At 37.4% G+C, this 20,192-nt stretch overlaps 1 protein-coding gene across 1 annotated transcript; it reads right to left on the minus strand.

Moving 5' to 3' along the window:
- Positions 1 to 4,908: 4,908 nt before the first annotated feature.
- On the minus strand, positions 4,909 to 5,847 carry LOC133762183 (taste receptor type 2 member 46-like). Its single transcript, XM_062195219.1, has one exon. The coding sequence runs from the start codon at positions 5,845 to 5,847 to the stop codon at positions 4,909 to 4,911; it is 939 nt and encodes a 312-aa protein (XP_062051203.1).
- Positions 5,848 to 20,192: the final 14,345 nt, after the last annotated feature.

Here is a 20,192-nt window from a genome sequence, read left to right on the forward strand (position 1 = left end):
TATAATCAGCAAAGCTATACTTTCAAAATGAAGGATAATTTCCCAGACAAGAAAAAAAGCCAACACAATTCCTTACCATCAAATGAGCCCTGAAAGATATCCTGAAGGGAGTCCCAATGCTATGGCTGAGAAAGAACTTCTAAGTTCAATCACATTCACAATAGCTACAAAAACAATTAAATACCTTGGAATAAATGTAATCAGGATGTCAAAAGATCTCTATGAAGACAATTACAAAGCACTAAAGAAAGAAATAGAAGACATTAAAAATGAAAAAATCTTCCATGTTCATGGGTTGTAAGAATCAATATCATCTAAATGTCCATACTACCAAAAGCAGTTTACAGATTCAATGTGACCCCAATCAAAATACTAACAACATTCTTCTCGGATCTGGAAAAAATGATGCTAAAATTCATATGGAAACTAGAGACCCTGAATAGCTGAAGCAATCTTATACAACAAAAATAAAGCCAGAGGCATCACAATACCAGACTTCAAGCCATTCTACAGGGCAGTTATAATCAAAATAGCATGGAGATGGCAAAAAAAAAAAAAAAATCACATGTGTAGACAAATGGAACAAAATAGAAATTCCAGAAATCAAGACACACATCTACAGCCAATTTATCTTTAACATCTGAGGTAAAATCAATCCCTGGAGCAAGAACAGTGACTTTTAACAAATATTGGGGAAATGGATTTCGACATTCAAAAGTATGAAACTGGACCTATACTTACATAAAAATCTACTCAAAATGGATCAAAGACCTAAATCTATGACCCAATACCATCAAATTACTAGAGAACATTGGGGAAACTCTGTAAGACTTTGCATGGGCAAAGACTTCTTGGAAAAGACCCCAGAAGCACAGGCAATCAAAGACAAAATTGACAAATGGGATTATATCAAGCTGAGAAACTTCTGTACTACAAAAGAAACACTCAGCAAAGTGAACTGACAACTGGCAGAATGGGAGAAAATATTTGCAAATTACGCAATTGATAAAGGGTTAATGTGCAGTATCTATAAAGAGTTCAAGAAATTTAACAACAACAAAACAAACAACCCATTTAATACATGGGCAAAGAACTTGAACAGGCATTTTTCAAGAGAGGAAATTCAAATGGCCAACAGACAATTGAAAACATGTTCAGGATCACTAGCCATCAGGGAAATACAAATCAAAACCACAATGAGGTTTCACCTCACGCCAGTTAGAATGGCTCTTATATGGAAATCAACAAACTGCAAATGCTGGTGAGGATGTGGGGAAAAGGTACCCTAATCCACTGTTGGGAATGTAAACTGGTGCAGCCACTGTGGAAGACAGTATGGAGATACCTCAGAAATCTGAATGTAGACTGGTTACCATATAATGCAGACACCTCACTCCTGAGAATTTACCCAAATCAAAAAATATCAGCATCTAAAAGAGGTATCTGTACCCCTATGTTTATTACAGTACAATTCACAATAGCTAAGATATGGAATTAACTCATGTCCATCAACTGCTGTCTGTATAAAGAAATTATGGTATATATAAACTATGGAATACTACTCAGCTGTAAAAAAAATGAAATCTTGTCTTTTGCAACAAGATGGATGCAACTAGAAACCATTATAAGTAGTGAAATATTCCAGTCCCAAAAAGACAGATATTGTATGTTTTCCCTGATCCAAAGAAACTAACAGAGTACCTAAAACATAACGTATTTTAGTGAAATGAACATTTTGAGTCGATCATTGTTTATAACCCTTGTCTCTTCTGTTGAAGAACAGTGGGGTTTTTTTCTTCATAATATTTATGGAACTCTTTTACTTAGTGCAGGGTTAGCTATACAATCATTATGTAAACTGAAAATAGATCTTTTTAAGACTGGGAATGTGAGAGGGAGGAGGAAGAAGGGTTGGAACACGGACCGAAGGGAGGGTGATGAGGAGTATCATTATGTTCCTAAATCTATATATATGAAATACATGGGACTTGTATAACCTAAATAAAAAATTAAAAAAGAAGAAGTGGATCAGCCAGGATTCAAATCGGAGCCCATAAGGAATGCCAGCATCACAGGCAGAGGCTTAACCTGCGACTACATAATGCCAGCGAATATTTCTTAAAAAGTCTGAGATAGACATGGCCTAGAAATCTCACTATTTGGTATATGCCCAAAAGACACAGAAACATTCTATCAAAGAGATACAAGGTATATTAACAGGGAGCTGAATTGGAACAGGAGCAGCCAGGACATGAACCGTTGCCCAAATAGAATGCCAGTGTCCCAGGCAGCAGATAATCTGCTAGGCCGCAATGGTGGTCCCAAAGAAACGAGTCCTGACCACATTGTAACTTAAAGTTTCCTTAAAGAAAAGTAAACTGGCTGCTGTGGAATACACTATATTCATCTCTAATAGCTATTTTATATACTGTACTATCCTTCAATTGGAATTTTTAATTCTGAGGTTGGTCTATATGCACTGTAAAGTCCTACAAACTATCAGAATTGTCTAATTATCTCTTGGAAGTCACTGTTACTCAAATATTGTGTATGGACAATAATATTTACTGTTTTACCAGTGATTGTATACAAACACACACACACACACACAATTAGTTACAACCAAATCCCCATCCCTTTCCACTCCAATAATTCAGACTTCATTTCTTCAACACGTTATATGCATTGAACACATTTTCTGTGCAAGTGAAAAGTGGTAGGAATTTAGTTGTGGTCCAAAAGCAGTCACTGAGTCAGAATGAGTTGGTCAGCATTCTGTGCCTCCTCCTCATCCAGCAGGGTGCTTTCTTCCACTAGCACCAAATACCTTCAGCTTCTATCCACCGCCCTTCACCTCTCGCCAGCATCTGCCCTGTTGCCCTTATTACAGACACCAATCACATAAAAGGTCAGGATGAAGGCATAAATGCCATGACACTATTATTCTCTTATACATAAAAATAGGAACTAGAGACCTATTAAAATTAACATAGCACCAGCTATTAAAGAAAACTGAAAAGAATGCATCAAGAGCTTCAAAGATCACAAGCAAAAATATAGGAAATTCCAGTGTCCACCTCCTTATTCCCTGAAACAACATGAACAAAGGAAATAAATCTATTATATCTTGAAGCTTTTCACAAGTTCTCTACGTTTAAGTAAGAGACATATGGATATTTGCTCTAGAATTGTGGAGTAGCTAGACTATTGCAATGAGAAGGGCTTCTAGTTAGATAAATGTATAACCTCAGCATAAAAAGAGAACCAAAATACCCATGCAATGAACATATTTTGTGATGAGTCTTATTTTCATTAGTTGAACAATCAATAGGATTCAGTTGTTGAACAGCTTATACAATTCCATCTTAGAACTTGCTGTCAATGAGTATGATAACACACTCGCTTTGTTTAATTTCTATATTTTATACATGAACACAGCAACATATCTTTGAAAAAATCATTTTAATAAATATATAGATTTCACAGATACTGTTTTCATAGACTTGAAATGATTTATTTAATTATGTACAACATTTCCATACTATATTTGCATTGTGTATCTTTAGAAGACAGACTCGACTTCTTATGTTTAAAATAAATATTAAGAATGGAAGATGAGTGCCTGGTGTTGTGGTGCAGCCTGCCAGGCTGCTGCCTGTGACACCAGCATCCCCTATGGGCACTGGTATATACCCTGGCTAACCCACTTCTGATCCAGCTCCCTGCTAATGCACCGATGAAAGCAGCAAAAGAAGGCCCAAGTACTTAGACCCCTGCACCCACATGATAGACCCAGATCAAGCTCCAGACTCCTTGCTTCAACCTGGCTCCACCCAGGCTATTGCAGCCATTTAGGGAGTAAACCAGCAGATTGAAGATATTCTCTCTCTCTCTCCCTCTCTCTCTCTCTCCATCTCTTCCCTCCCTCTCACCCCATCTCTCTCTATCTCTCTGTAACTCTGACTTTCAAATAAATAAATATTTATAAAAAAAGAATAGAAGATGAAAAGACAATTATCAATCAGAAACAATTAGCAATTCAGAAACCCATAAGAAAACTGAAAAACTAAAAACTGAAATCCTTAAAATACAGCTCATCCTCAAAAAAAAGTCCTCAGTTCAAAACCTAGAAGAAATAACTTTACTAACTGCATATGGAAAATTACATGGCAAAAATCATGTCTTGAGCATGTTTCTTTCTTTTTCCAATTTCAGAATTAATATTTTCCTAGGATTTCATCTATTTGCAACAGATTTAATATTCTTCAGTACTGACAATGTTACATATGCACAAAATATAAAAATAGAAAATAAAATATAAAAATACATATGCTCTCAATATAAAGTGTCACTCTTGAATCTTATTGAGTATATAGTTTACATAATAATTCCATTTTTCTATTAAACATGAACTAAGAATAAAATCTACCTCAATATGTGATTTTTGAATTGAAATTTTTACCCTCCAAATACAAAAATTTTAAATATTAAATTCTAAGCATAATGTAGCACATATGTGTGGTACAAATTGCAACAGAAAATAGCAACAATTTTCTGAGATAGGCAGACAGTTCTATATGACGCATACATACTAACAGATCATAAGTTTTTCAACTGGAAGATAATATGGAACAAGTACATGAAATATTCATGCCTTTATATTTATGTAAAATATCTTAATGCATTTTGTATAATCAGATGATTTGTATGAAAAAATTGATTAAAGTTATATTGTTGTCAATATTTGTTCAGCTTTTTCATGTACAAGAGTATATAATGTTATGTAGTACTCTTAGGTAAAATATTTTTCAAGATGTAATTTCAGAAATTACAAAAATACATAAAAGCCAAAAGGAAGTATATAGTTACATACAAGTGCCATCAGTTTGTTTTCTGCTGGAAGACACATTATTTCCTGATACTTATGGAGCTAAAGGTTTCTATTAACCAGTGCTTCACATGCCAAACAAGTAACAGAAAGGCTTGTTTCAGCTTCCTGTTTCCAAAAATCAATACAACTGAGTGGCTTAATGGATAGGTTAATTCAATAGCTTGGCCAAGTGAGAAAACAGGTACATTCTTCTGCCTGTTAGAACTCCAAACTGATATAATTATAGAAAGAAAGTAAATGACAAACAGCAAGAGGAAGGAGATCACAGTTTGCAAGGCTTTTACATGGACCTTGGTGCTGGGATCTTGGAGTCTTCTGCCATGGAGCTGCATCTTCCTGAGATGTTTGCACAGGGAATAGATTAACAGCAGAAAACATATCAGGGATGTAGTAAAGGGTAGGAGGTTTGTTATGGTCAAAATACTTAGATCAGAAATGTGTAAGATGCTCAGCAAGTCTGTCTTCCAAGTCGCATTTCCTTCATTTTCACTCATCCCCACAGTCCACTCCATGTTTTTCACTGAAAGATAACAAAAGAAAACCACAAAACTCCCAGGAAGTACAAAGAGAATTACCTTGTCAACATTCCTCTTTAGACGAAGGAATATAAGGTTGGAGAAATTGGCAATTTTGAGCAAATAAAATATGCTGAGGCTAGTAGCAAGCCACACACTAAAATGGTTGGTTACTGCCCAGGCAACAATAATAATGTATATTACAATTCGATTATATGAAGTTGGATTAACTAGAGTTGCATTCCAAAATATTAATATTACCCAGAGCAAAACAATTCTGGAGACCGCCAAGGCAACGTGAATCCAATCAACTGAGGAGAGCTTTCTTCTCTTGACCCAATCAGTGCAGATCACCAGTGTTATGAAGGCATTGGCAAAATTTCCAAGTACAAATTCTGCCAATACAAGGATGGAAGTGATGATTGGTAGTAAGCTGAACATAGCTGGGAAAAAAAATCAAGCCTAAAAGTTGTACCGAAAGTTCTAGCAGCAGGTAGTTTCTGAGTATGCAGGAAAATTCTGGTTTCCTTTCAAATTCTAAGGCTAATGTCAAACAGAAAAGCACAAAAGCATGCTAATGGGTGTGCTAATGGGTGTGTTCATCACCTACTCCTATAGTTTTATGTCTTGTCTTAGGCTATGATCTTTCATAGCTAATGCTGGACTGAAAGCTGAATTCTCATTTGCTAGCATGCAAATGGAGACCCATTCTCTTTCAGTGATTTGCAATTTTTTGCCTTGTCTAACCTCCATTTAATTTGGGAACATGAGGTTTAGATGTCAGCTAGGAAAATTTGAAAACTTAACATGTAGAATACACAGAAAATATCTAAACTAATGTATGGACATTAGTCATGTGAAGATGATCTTAAAGGCTGTAGCCACTGAGGAATGATTTTACACTGACATAAATCTATGCACAAAAGATTATGGGATTGATATGTAAGTTTTCTTAATGTTCCAATCAAAAGCAGTCTAGTTCCCCAAGGAACCCCAGGAAGGCTAACACTCACCAATTTTGTGCTGACCACCAGTAACTACATAGAGTTTTGCTGTTACAATCCGATAAACACATTTGTATGACACAAAGAACAGCAGCAGCCCCGATGTGCTTTGTTGCTTGTACAGAAAATTCCAAGGACTTCTAAGACCGAGTTATTCACCTATACTTTCCAAAATAAAAAACTGAGTCTTAGAGACTTTACATAGGTTTAAGTCTCCTTTTTTTCACACTCCAGCTTTTAAATCCATTATTAGTGTTTATCAGTTATGTCTCTCTAGTATATGTCATTTACAAGGGCTCCTATCTTAAGTGCATTTAATGTTCTACTGCTCATTCTTTAAATAAAATATTCAAACCTACTACAGATATTCCTGAAATTCATTGTGCTTTTTTGGAACTCCATTGATTATAATAGGTACCTTAGGAAATTCATTGTAACTACTCAGGTCTGTGGAATAAATCTACATTTATTCAAATCTTTTTCATGTTCTCCAAGTATAATTTAATACAATTAAATCTGGTATGTGAGACCTAGACACTTTCTGCTTTTATTTCTTACTGTAAAAAATGCAATTTCTTTTTCTTTCTTTTTAAAAAATATATTCATTTATTTGAAAGGAAAAGTTGCAGAGATAGAGGGAGAGGCAGAGAAAGCAAGATCCTCCATCTGCTGGTTCACTCTCCAAATGATCACAGCTGCTGGGGCTGGACCAAACAAAAGCCAGGAGCCAGGAGCCAGGAGCCTCACGTGGGTCTCCTAAGTGGGTGCTAGGGTGTAAGTACTTAGGCCATATTCTGTTGTTTTCCCAGATGCGTTAGCAGAAAGATGGATTGTAAGTGAGCAACTGGGACTCAAACTGTACCTCATATGAGATGCTAGTGTTGCAAGCAGTGACATAACATGCTATGCCACAACAATGGCCCCTCTATGTACTATTATTATTTCTAACATAATCCACATTTGCTCTGTGTCTATTTACTGATTTTTAAAAAGAGCCCATCGGTTTTTGCCTCATGTATATCTAATTGTAGTCTCCTATGGCATAATTTCTCCTTTTATTATTGCTCTCTGTTGACTGTATCTGCAATTTGAAGTACATGGTTTCCAGCAACCATGGAAAAAATATGAAAAAAAATGGAACTGTACTACCCATGTACAAATCATATTTCTGGCCATTAGTCTCCAAATAATGCTGTATAGCAACTATTTGCATAGCATTTGCACTCTGTAAGGTATGATTAATTTAGGCATCACTGAAAGTATAGAAAGGATATATTTAGGTTATATGAATGATTGTACATGTTGAATACTGCATATGGCTGCCTTATATATTAAATTACATAAGCATTAATTTTTTCTCACTCTCTTCCACAGCTTTTGAGATTGTTTTGCCATTCTTTTCTCTTCTTGGCTTTAGTATTAAATATATTCATCTTCTAAAATATTTATATTACTTGCACACAGAGATAAAAATTTTCTAGCTGCGACTGAAATTTTAGGCAATGATTTTGCTTCTTTCCTTTCAAAATTAGGGATTGATCACAAAATGATTTCTTTTTAAATTTCCCTATGTTTGAATAAGAAAGTCATTACATTTTCAGATTTATGTAATATAATCATTATTATTACTAATACTATTTCAGTGAAGTATTATTAGATTTTAGTTATAAGAGAACATATTTTGTTTAATAGCCATTCTTTGATCTGTGTCAAGAATTTTTAGGCTTCTAAGGACTGTGTTTGCTAAGACTAAGCTTTCTTTGAAGTGTTTGTATATCCAGTCATTGCGAAGGAGTCTACATTTATCTTCTTAATGTGTTACATCCTCTTTATAAATACTAATTCTTCTTGCTGCATCACCTTGTGAGCCAGTTACAATTTTTGTTATGCATTGATTCAGCATTTTGTCCAACTTTAAATTCTTGATTTGGAGCCAGCGCCACAGCTCAATAGGCTAATCCTCCGCCTTGCGGCGCCAGCACACCGGGTTCTAGCTCCAGATTCTGTCCCGGTTGCCCCTCTTCCAGGCCACCTCTCTGCTATGGCCCAGGAGCGCAGTAGAAGATGGCCCAAGTCCTTGGGCCCTGCACCCGCATGGGAGACCAGGAGAAGACCCTGGCTCCTGGCTTTGGATCAGCGTGATGCGCCGGCCACAGCAGCCATTGGAGTGTGAACCAACAGCAAAAAGGAAGACATTTCTCTCTGTCTCTCTCTCTCACTGTCCACTCTGCCTGTCAAAAAAAAAAGAATTCTTGATTTGTTTTGGCACCACATTCAAAATACTTAATATCCTGAAGATTGCTTTTTTTCTAGTAGTTTAAATAACTCTCCTTATGGTCACATTTTACCTTAATAAGTATCTCTTTTAATGTTAGTATTGTTCCACCATTTTTTGTCTGGTTGGTATATTAATTCATAACCCTGATTCACAATATAAGCCTAAATACTAAATAAAACTAAATACTAAATAAATACTAAATAAATTTGCATAGCATTTGCACTCTGTAAGGTATGATTAATTTAGGCATCACTGAAAGTATAGAAAGGATATATTTAGGTTATATGAATGATTGTACATGTTGAATAAAACTGTATGTATTAATTCTCTTAATCTTTGTTATTTTTTGTTTTCCACTAACTTTCAGCCTTCTCTAGTTTTTTTCTCACTCTCTCTCTTTTTCAATGTTTGATTAATATTGAATATTATAATTTTATGGGCTACAGTAGACAATCTAAAACACACACACACACAACCACACACACACCCAACCACGCACACTTGTAAACTGAACAACCAAGAAACTATTATTTCCAGTTTTTTGTTTTCTTTGTATTCAAAGCCTACCAGATCCTTTCCTCCAGTTCTTTCAGAGCTGGGAAAATTATCAGACTTATGATTTGTTGTCAAGGGAGGGAGTTGTAGAGATGTAGTTCACAGCATATAAAATTTCAGGTAGGCAGCACTAATGAGATCTATGGCACAGCATGTTGACTACAGCTGACGATGTGCTGTGTAGTCTTGGACAACGCTAAAGAGACAGACGAGAAGCAGTGTTACATCAAAATTGATAATGATATGAAGTAATGAATATGTTAACTAGCCAGATTGTGTCATTATGTGTGGACTCTTCTGCAAAGTCTGCACCACCAGGGAGAGTGGGGCGACGATGTTCTTCCACAAGAAGCACCAGGAACAGGCTTCAGTGAACATGTCCGCCTTTATTAACAACTATGTGCACTTTTAAAGGGCAGGCAGAAGGGGCGTAACTAATTTAGGGCAACACTAATTCTATAGGACAGAACTGACACTGGCACTAATAATGCCTCTCCAATCAGCTTGGAGGTTATGTAGGCTAGGAGCTTTCCAGGTGGGCCTGGGCCACACCCGGGATCAGTTTACCTGATTGGCAGAAGGCAGAGGTTGGGGGAAATGTGCCCACCGGCTGCCAGCAGTCAGGCTAACTGCCTGGGATAGGCAGGCAGTCTCATGGGATCACCCATAAGTCTGAAACCTGGATATATTGAAAACTTCATGCTCTGAACATTAAAACTATTCCATTTAAACTGTCAGTGTACAAAAAAAGAATAAAAGTAAGAGTAATAAATAAAATAAGTGTGGCCAGCGCAGTGGCTCACTTGGTTAATCCTTTGCCTGCAGCGACGGCATCCCATATGGGCACCAGTTTCTAGTCCCGATTGCTCCTCTTTCAGTCCAGCTCTCTGCTGTGGCCCAGGAGGGCAGTGGAGGATGGCCGAAGTGCTTGGCCCCTGCACCCTCATGGGAGACCAGGAAGAAGCACCTGGCTCCTGGCTTCAGATTGGTGTAGCTGGCCGTATCGGCCATTTGGGGGGTGAAACAATGGAAGGAAGACCTTTCTCTCTGTCTGTCTTTCTCACTGTCTAACTCTATCCGTCAAATAAAAAAATTAAGTGAAAATGACACAGTCTAGAAGATAAACCATTGGCATATGAACCAATATTAACACAAGTCATCATTTTAGTTGGCATGGGGAGAGGGACCTATATGATCAACTTAATAAGTAACAAAACACAAACAAGACTTAACACAAGTTTTACTAGTCAATAAGAGAAAAGAATTATCTCTGCAGATGATCTTTTTCATAGGCCACAACTATAAACAATATTCAAATCAAAAAATGTCAATTTCACTCATGTACAATAAATTCTAAAATTGTCACAGATCATTAAAACTATTGTAATGTTTCATTCTAACAACTTGATGAATATTTAAAATAAAATTTGGCAAAGCACTATATTTGCAGCAAAACTGATCCACTTTCTGCATTTCTTTCTGTTATTGTTTTGTTTTTTTTACTTTTTTTCACATCATGTTGATTGAAGTAAATCAGGTACAGGCAGGCAGGTGTATGGGAACCCAAATATAAATAAATAAGTAAATAAATAAATAAGTTTTAAAATTATCATAATCTTTAAAATATTTATCTCAAAACTAAATCAATAGGCTTATTGCTGAAACACTGGAAAACTTCATTCACAAAAATGGTACTTATCACCACATTCAATTAACATTTGGATAGTTTGAGCCCTTTCATTTTTTTTAAAGATTTATTTTATTTTTTTGAAAGACAGAAAGAGAGAAAGGTCTTACATTTCATTGATTCATTCCTCAAATGACCACAAAAGCCAGGGTTGACATATCCGAAGCCAGGAACCAGGAGCCAGGAGCTTCCTCCAGGTCTCCCATGAGGGTGCTGGTGTCTAAGAACCTGGGCAATCTTCTGCTGCTTTCCCAGGCTATAGCAGAGAGCCAGACACTAGAAGAGGAACAACCGGAACTTGAACCGGTGCCCATATGTGAAGACAGAGCTGTAGGTTGGGGCTTTAATCTGCTAAGCCACAGTGCCAGCCACATGAGACATTTCATTATATAAGCAACACCAAAATAATAACAAAAGAAATAAAACTTACTGAAATTAGAAATAAAATAATAATTATAAATAATTATAGAAGAACGATACAATTATTTATCTTTAAAAGGAAAGAAATACATTTAAAACAAAATATATGTGACAATTCAGCAGGCATCTGGTTGTAATTCAGCAAAGAAACCAACAAAAGAATTACTATACATGTGCATATATATACCAGTGCATATTCATATTAATCAGTTACTAAATATCATCATAAAAATTAAGAAACTGCAAAAGCAGTGTTAAGAGGAAAGTTTATATACCAGTGCATATTCATATTAATCAGTTACTAAATATCATCATAAAAATTAAGAAACTGCAAAAGCAGTGTTAAGAGGAAAGTTTATAGCAATTGGTGCCTACATCAAGAAATTGGAAAGGCACCAAATAAATGAGCTTTCAATGCATCTCAAGGATCTAGAAAAACTGCATCAAACCAGACCCAAATCTAGTAGGAGAAGAGAAATAATTAAAATCAGAGAAGAAATCAACAAGATTGAATCCAAAAAAAGTTACAAAAAATCAGCCAAACAAAGAGCTGGTTTTTTGAAAAAATAAACAAAATTGACACCCCATTGGCCCAACTAACTCAAAAAGAAAAGACCCAAATCAACAAAATCAGAGATGAAAAAGGAAATGTAACAACAGACACCACAGAAATAAAAAGAGTCATTACTACAAAGAGTTGTATGCCAGAAAACAGGGAAATCTATCAGAAATGGTTAGATTCGTAGACACATGCAACCTACCTAAATTGAACCAGGAAGACATAGAAAACCTAAACAGACACATAACCACATAACTGGGACAGAAGTTGAATCAGCAATAAAGGCCCTCACAAAAAAGAAAAGCCCAGGACCAGATGGATTCAATGCTGAATTCCAACAGGGATTTACAGAAGAACTAACTCCAATTCTTCTCAAACTATTCAAAACAATCGAAAAAGAGGGAATCCTCCCAAATTCTTTCTATGAAGCCAGCATCACCTTAATCCCTAAGCCAGAAAAAGATGCAGCATTGAAAGAAAATTACAGACCAATATCCCTGATGAACATAGACGCAAAAATCCTCAATAAAATTCTGGCCAAGAGAATGCAACAACACATCAGAAAGATCATCCACCCAGACCAAGTGGGATTTATCCCTGGTATGCAAGGATGGTTCCACGGTTCGCAAATCAATCATGTGATACACTACATTAACAGACTGCAGAAGAAAAACCATATGATTCTCTCAATAGACGCAGAGAAAGCATTTGATAAAATTCAACACCCTTTCATGATGAAAACCCTAAGCAAACTGGGTATGGAAGGAACATTCCTCAATACAATCAAAGCAATTTATGAAAAAACCACGGCCAACATCCTATTGAATGGGGAAAAGTTGAAAGCATTTCCACTGAGATCTGGTACCAGACAGGGATGCCCACTCTCACCACTGCTATTCAATATAGTTCTGGAAGTCTTAGCCAGTGCTATTAGGCAAGAAAAAGAAATTAAAGGGATACAAATTGGGAAGGAAGAACTCAAAAACAAAACAGCATGGTACTGGCCGGCGCCGTGGCTTAACAGGCTAATCCTCCACCTTGCTGCACCGGCACACCGGGTTTTAGTCCCAGTTGGGGCACTGGATTCTATCCCAGTTGCCCCTCTTCCAGGCTAGATCTCTGCTATGGCCCGGGAAGGCAGTGGAGGATGGCCCAAGTGCTTGGGCCATGCACCCGCATGGGAGACCAGGAGAAGCACCTGGCTCCTGGCTTCGGATCAGCGAGATGCGCCGGCCGCAGCGGCCATTGGAGAGTGAACCAATGGCAAAAAGGAAGACCTTTCTCTCTGTCTCTCTCACTATCCACTCTGCTTGTCAAAAAAAAAAAAAAAAACAGCATGGTACTGGCACAGAAACAGATGGATATACCAATGGAACAGAATAGAAACACCAGAAATCAGTCCAAACATCTACAGCAAATTTATATTTGATCAAGGATCTAAAACCAATTCCTGGAGCAAGGACAGTCTATTCAATAAATGGTGCTGGGAAAACTGGGTTTCCACGTGCAGAAGCATGAAGCAAGACCCCAACCTTACACCTTACACCTTACACAAAAATCCAATCAACATGGATTAAAGATCTAAATCTATGACCCAACACCATCAAATTATTAGAGAACATTAAAGAAACTCTGCAAGATATTGGCACCGGCAAAGACTTCTTGGAAAAGACCCCAGGAGCACAGGCATTCAAAGCCAAAATTAACATTTGGGATTGCATCAAATTGAGAAGTTTGTGTATTGCAAAAGAAACAGGAGAGTGAAGAGGCAACCGACAGAATGGGAAAAAATATTTGCAAACTATGCAACAGATAAAGGGTTAATAACCAGAAGCTACAAAGAGATCAAGAAACTCCACAACAAGAAAACAAACAACCCACTTAAGAGATAGGCCAAGGACCTCAATAGACATTTTTCAAAAGAGGAAATCCAAACGGCCAACAGGCACATGAAAAAATGTTCACGATCACTAGCAATCAGAGAAATGCAAATCAAAACCACAGTGAGGTTTCACCTCACCCCGGTTAGAATCGCTCACATTCAGAAATCCACCAACAACAGATGCTGGTGAGGATGTGGGGAAAAAGGGACACTAACCCACTGTTGGTGGGAATGCAAACTGGTAAAGCTTTATGGAAGTCAGTCTGGAGATCCCTCTGAAACCTGAATATAACCCTACCATCCAACCCAGCCATCCCACTCCTTGGAATTTACCCAAAGGAAATTAATTTGGCTAATAAAAAAGCCATCTGCACATTAATGTTTGCAGCTCAATTCACAATAGCTAAGACCTGGAATCAACCCAAATGCCCATCAACAGTAGACTGGATAAAGAAATTATGGGATATGTACTCTACAGAATACTATACAGCAGTAAAAAACAATGAAATCCAGTCATTTGCAACAAAATGGAGGAATCTGGAAAATGTTATGCCGAGTGAAATAAGCCAGTCCCAAGGGGACAAATATAATATATTTTCCCTGATTGGTGACAACTAACCGAGCACCAAAAAGGAAACCTGGTGAAGTGAAATGGTCAGTATGAGAAACAATGACTTGATCAGCCCTTGCCCTGACTGTTGATGAACAACCTAATACTTTATCTCTTTTAGTATTTTTTTGTCCTACTTAATACTATTGGTTGAACTCTGTAATTAACACACAGTTATTCTTAGGTGTTCAAATTTAACTGAAAAGTTACCCCTGTTATATATAAAAGTTGGAATAAGAGAGGGAGGAGATGTACAGTTCAGCACATGCTCAATCGGACTTGTCCCAAATGGTAGAGTTAGAAAGGTGCCAGGTTATTCCATTTCAATCCCATCAAGGTGGCTTGTACCAATGCCATCTCACTAATCAAAGTGATCAGTTTCAGTTCATAATTGATCATAATGATAGGTTTAAGAGTCAAAGGGATCACATAAACAAGACTAGTGTCTGCTAATAATAACTGATAGAATTAAAAATGAGAGAACGATCCAACATGGGAAGTGTAATACACAGCAGACTCATAGAATGGCAGATGTCCTGAACAGCACTCTGGCCTCAGAATCAGCCCTTAAGGCATTCGGATCCAGCTAAAAAGCCCATGAGAGTATTTCAGGCATGGAAAGCCAAGACACTGTGGCAAAAAAGAAAAAAAAAAAAAACCTAAATGAAAGATCTCTGTGAGTGAGATCCCAGCAAAAAGAATGGGCCATTAAGTAGGAGGTACCTTTCTCTGAAGGGAGGAGAGAACTTCCACTTTGACTATGGCCATGTCTAAATAAGATCAGAGTTGGTGAACTCAAAAGGCTTCCATAGCCTTGGCAACTCATGACAAGAGCCTAGGGTGATTACCTACGCCATAAATAGGAGTGTCAATTTGTTAAGTCCACAACAGGAGTCACTGTGCACTTACTCCTCATGTAGGATCTCTGTCCTTAATGTGTTGTACAATGTGAATTAATGCTAAAACTAGTACTCAAACATTACTTAATACTTTGTGTTTCTGTGTGGGTGCAAACTGTTGAAATATTTTCTTAGTATATACTAAATTGATCTTCTGTATATAAAGATAATTGAAAATGAATCTTGATATGAATGGGATGGGAGAGGGAGATAGGATGGTTGCGGGTAGGAGGGAGGTTATGGGGGGAAAAAGCCACTGTAATCCAAAAGCTGTACTTTGGAAATTTATATTTATTAAATAAAAGTTTAAAAAAAGTGACAATTCAGCAGGCATCTGATTATCTGGTCTAATTCAGCAAAGAAACAAACAAAAGAATTACTATGCATAAGCACATATATACTTGTGCATATTCATATTAATCAGTTACTAAATATCACCATAAAAATTAAAAACTCAATGTATATATAAATATTAAGTATTCTTTTTAAATTTTAGAACTTTTGAATTTACAAAACAAAAATTGTGAAGTAGTACATTGCCTCTGTGTACCCCAAACACAGCTTGCCCTATTTTCTTTTTTTATTTTTTATTTCATAAATATGAATTTACAAAGTGCAACTTTTGTATTGTTGTGGCTTCCCCCCCCAACCTCCCTCCCTCCCGTGGCCCTCCCCTCTCCCTCTCCCATCCCGCCCTTTATCGAGTTTCATTTTCAATTACCTTCATATACTGAAGATCAACTTAGTATATACTAAGCAAGGATTTCAACAGGCTGTATTCACACAACCGCACAAGGTATAGGGTATTGTTTGACTAGTAGTGTTTTTAAGTTTCATAGTAAAACACATTAAGGATAGAGATCCTACGTGGGGAGCATGTACCCAGTGACTCCCGTTGTTGAGTTAACAATTGGCACTCTTATTTGTGACGTCAGCAATCACCCGAGACTCTTGCTACGAGCTGTCTAGGCTGTGGAAGTCCCTTGAGTTCACCGACTCTGAACTTGTTTAGTCAAGGCCATGTCACAGTGGAGGTTCCTTCCTCCCTTCAGAGAAGGCGCCTCTCTCCTTGATGGCCTGTTCCTTCTGCTGGGGTCTTGTTCACCAGGGTCTTTCATTTAGATTGTTTTTTGCCACTGTGTCATGGCTTTCCATGCCTGTGAGACTCTCATGGACCTTTTAGCCAGATCCGAATGTCCCAAGGGTTGATTCTGAGGCAGGAGTGCTGTTTTGGGCATTTGCCATTCTATGCGTCTGCTGTGTGTCCTGCTTCCCCCGCAGGAGCTTGCCCTACTTTCAACATCTTATATTAGCTATTTAGAACAATCTTTAAACCACCTCTAGCTTCCCCTATTTTTTTCTTTTTTTAAAGATTTATTTATTTATTTATTTATTATTTGAAAGTCAGAGTTACACAGAGAGAGGAGAGGCAGAGAGAGAGAGTTCTTTCATCTTCTGGTTCACTCTCCAATAGGCTGCAACGACTGGAGCTGTGCCCATATGAAGCCAGGTGCCAGGAGCTTCTTCCGGGTCTCCCACGTGGGTGCAGGGACCCAAGGACTTGGGCCATCCTCTACTGCTATCCTAGGCTACAGCAGAGAGCTGGATGGGAAGTGGAGCACCCGGGTCTCAAACCAGCATCCATATGGGATGCCGGTGCTTCAGGCCAGTGCTTCGCCAAAGCGCCGGCCCCCTTATTTTTTCTTAATCGAAACTCCTATCACTACTAGCCCCCCTCGCTAGTAATTAACAGTCTGTGTTCAAACTGAGGTTTCTTTTGTTGTTGTTGTTTTAGTTCCTACCTGTGAGGGAGAATCATGTGGTATTTGTCTTCCTCTGTCTGCCTTAATTCACTTAACATGTGGTTCTGTGTCCATCCATTTCGCTGCAAGTGATAGCATTTCATTCTTTTATACATACACTATGGTGTACATATGTATCCCTCATTTTCTTTACCCATTCATCCAATCATGGATATTGGTTGACTTCAGATCTTGCCTGCTGTGAACAGTGCTATGATGAGCATGGTATGGTGAATGTGGTATCTCTTTGATACAACGATTCCATGTGTTTTGGATATGTATACCTGTCAGTGAGATTTCTGGGTCATATGGCAGTTCTGGCTTTAGTTTTCAAAGAGAGTGGCATACTGTTTTCCACAATGGCTGTAGTAATTTACATTCCCACTAACTGTGTAAGAATTCCCCTTTCTCCACAGTCTCATGAACATTTGTTACTTTCTGTCTTTTTGATAAGAGACATTCTAACAGGAATGAGGTACTATTGTGAATTTAGTTTACATTCCCCTAATGGCTAGTGATGCTGGGCAATTTTTCATATATTTGTTTTCCATATGTATTTCTTCTTTTGAGAACTGTCTTAATAGGTCCTTTGTCCTTTTTTTTTTGTTTTGTTTTTGTATAAGATTTGTTGATTTTTGCATTTGTGGACAGCCAAATTCCTGTCTAGGAATTTGAGGGGGGAACTCTCCCTGCTGGAGTCATTACTTGAGATCTCTGCATCTTCTTGGACTACTAGACACATTTCTGAAGTTCTCAGATCACTCATTTCTGCACGAGATCCATGGTCACAGCATATGTGAAGGTTAAAAAGTTATGAGTCAAACAGATTACCTAGCTCAACACATTAAACTAGCCTCTTTTGAGAGGCCACCTCTGACATATGACCATTTCTTGTTCATAATATATGTTTCATTCTAACATGTTTCCAATAACCAAATAGAAAAGGTGTTTAACATAAACTTTTCAATGATAATCAATGAATGATCCACATTAGGATAACAAGAAACTCTACTCAAAGCACTAAGATTGCATGAAGAGGAGATTTCTTTGGGGCAAGAGACCATAAATACAGAAACTTAATTTCTAAAACTATCTAGGATTTTTGTCATATTGAAGATTTTACAACATGAACACACACATGTCCATGATTCACTCCTCTTTATCTCACATGCTAAATTTAGTTTCTTTCCATTTTTCATCTACATTATTAAAATAGCTTTCACTTCTACCATCCAACAAACATTAAGAACAAAGACACCTAAAAAAGTCACGTGAATTGTTTGTTGGTCACTCAAAACTTACTCTCAATATCAATTCCTATGAAAACCTGTTTTTTTCACAATAAATAGTAAATAAGGATACATGATAGAATAAAATACAAGAGCATAAAACTTTACAGTGATACATAATTAAAATACAAGAGCATAAAACTTTACAGTGATACATAATTAAAATATGACCAACATGATTTGGTAAAATAGAAATGCATTGAGGTATATATTTGAAACTCACATTTGGGATACAATTAATTACAAAAGCAAATTACATATTTCTTTTTTTTTTTTTTTTTTGACAGGCAGAGTGGATAGTGAGAGAGAGAGAGACAGAGAGAAAGGTCTTCCTTTTTGCTGTTGGTTCACCCTCCAATGGCCACTGCGGCCGGCGCATCATGCTGATCCGAAGCCAGGAGCCAGGTGCTTCCTCCTGGTCTCCCATGCGGGTGCAGGGCCCAAGCACTTGGGCCATCCTCCACTGCCTTCCCGGGCCATAGCAGAGAGCTGACCTGGAAGAGGGGCAACCGGGATAGAATCCAGCAAATTACATATTTCTACCAATGATGAATGTAGTCAAAGTTTTCTTGAATCTGAAATCAATAATATAGATAGAGTAAATGGAATAAACTCTCTAATTGTAAATCGGGTCTCGTATTTGAAACAATGAATTTATTGTATATAATTTCCAACTGCCTGCATTTTATTCTCCCTTGCTTATTTGAAATAGTATACAATTATTATAATTTTAAAATATTTATACACATATAAAATTATAAACTTTTGTGTTTAGTAACTATGCCACACATAAGTACAAACATACACACATAAATGTTATATACTGCAAATTACTCATTTTAAAATCTTAAAAAAGTGAATGACTCAAACAAAATTTATAATATTTGCTATTATAAACATTCCTGTATTTAAATTATTTATATGATATCATTATATGTATAATATATTAATGTACATACTTGTATATACACTGTTGATGTTGTAATATAGTACTTTTTCTAAACATTGTTAAAATTCACAAATTTATACACAATGGAAGATGATCAAAAAATGAAATTTTCTTATCTGAGAATTCCCAATATACTGATTTCCTTTTTTCTTTCTTTCTTTCTTTCTTTCTTTCTTTTTTTTTTTTTTTTTTGACAGGCAGAGTGGACAGTGAGAGAGAGAGACAGAGAGAAAGGTCTTCCTTTTCCATTGCTTCACCCTCCAATGGCCGCTATGGCCGGCGCACCACGCTGATCCGAAGCCAGGAGCCAGGTGCTTCTCCTGGTCTCCCATGCAGGTGCAGGACCCAAGGACTTGGGCCATCCTCCACTGCACTCCCGGGCCACAGCAGAGAGCTGACCTGGAAGACGGGCAACCAGGACAGAATCCGGCGCCCCAACCGGGAGTAGAACCTGGGGTGCTGGCGCTGCAGGCGGAGGATTAGCCTATTGAGCCGCAGCGCCGGCCTCCAATATACTGATTTTCCTTACAATACAGAAAATAATTTCCTTTAGAATATAGAAGATAACCCCTTCTTAAAATATAGAAGATAATTCCCTAAACTGTAGAAAGAAATCAAGATGAGAATCTTTGAACCTGCATCTCAGCCACTACAACATTGACAGAGAAATTTTCTCAGCTTAGTTTTACAGAATCAGGATCCTTGCAAGCCATTTCCAAAACATGAAGCCACAATGGGCGGATGATTCTCTGGCAACTCAGAGCTCCAAGTGTGTAGGAGAAGGGACAGAAAGAAAGCAGTACACAGTATGAGGAAGGCCATCAGAGTCTGTAAAGTCCATAAGTGGGCTTG

Source organism: Lepus europaeus, chromosome 6 (genome assembly GCF_033115175.1).
Source record: "Lepus europaeus isolate LE1 chromosome 6, mLepTim1.pri, whole genome shotgun sequence".
Lineage (NCBI taxonomy): Eukaryota > Metazoa > Chordata > Mammalia > Lagomorpha > Leporidae > Lepus > Lepus europaeus.

What these genes read in the sequence shown, in the direction of transcription:
- LOC133762183 (XM_062195219.1), bottom strand. Translation starts at nt 5,847, where the DNA reads ATGTTCAGCTTACTACCAATCATCACTTCCATCCTTGTATTGGCAGAA.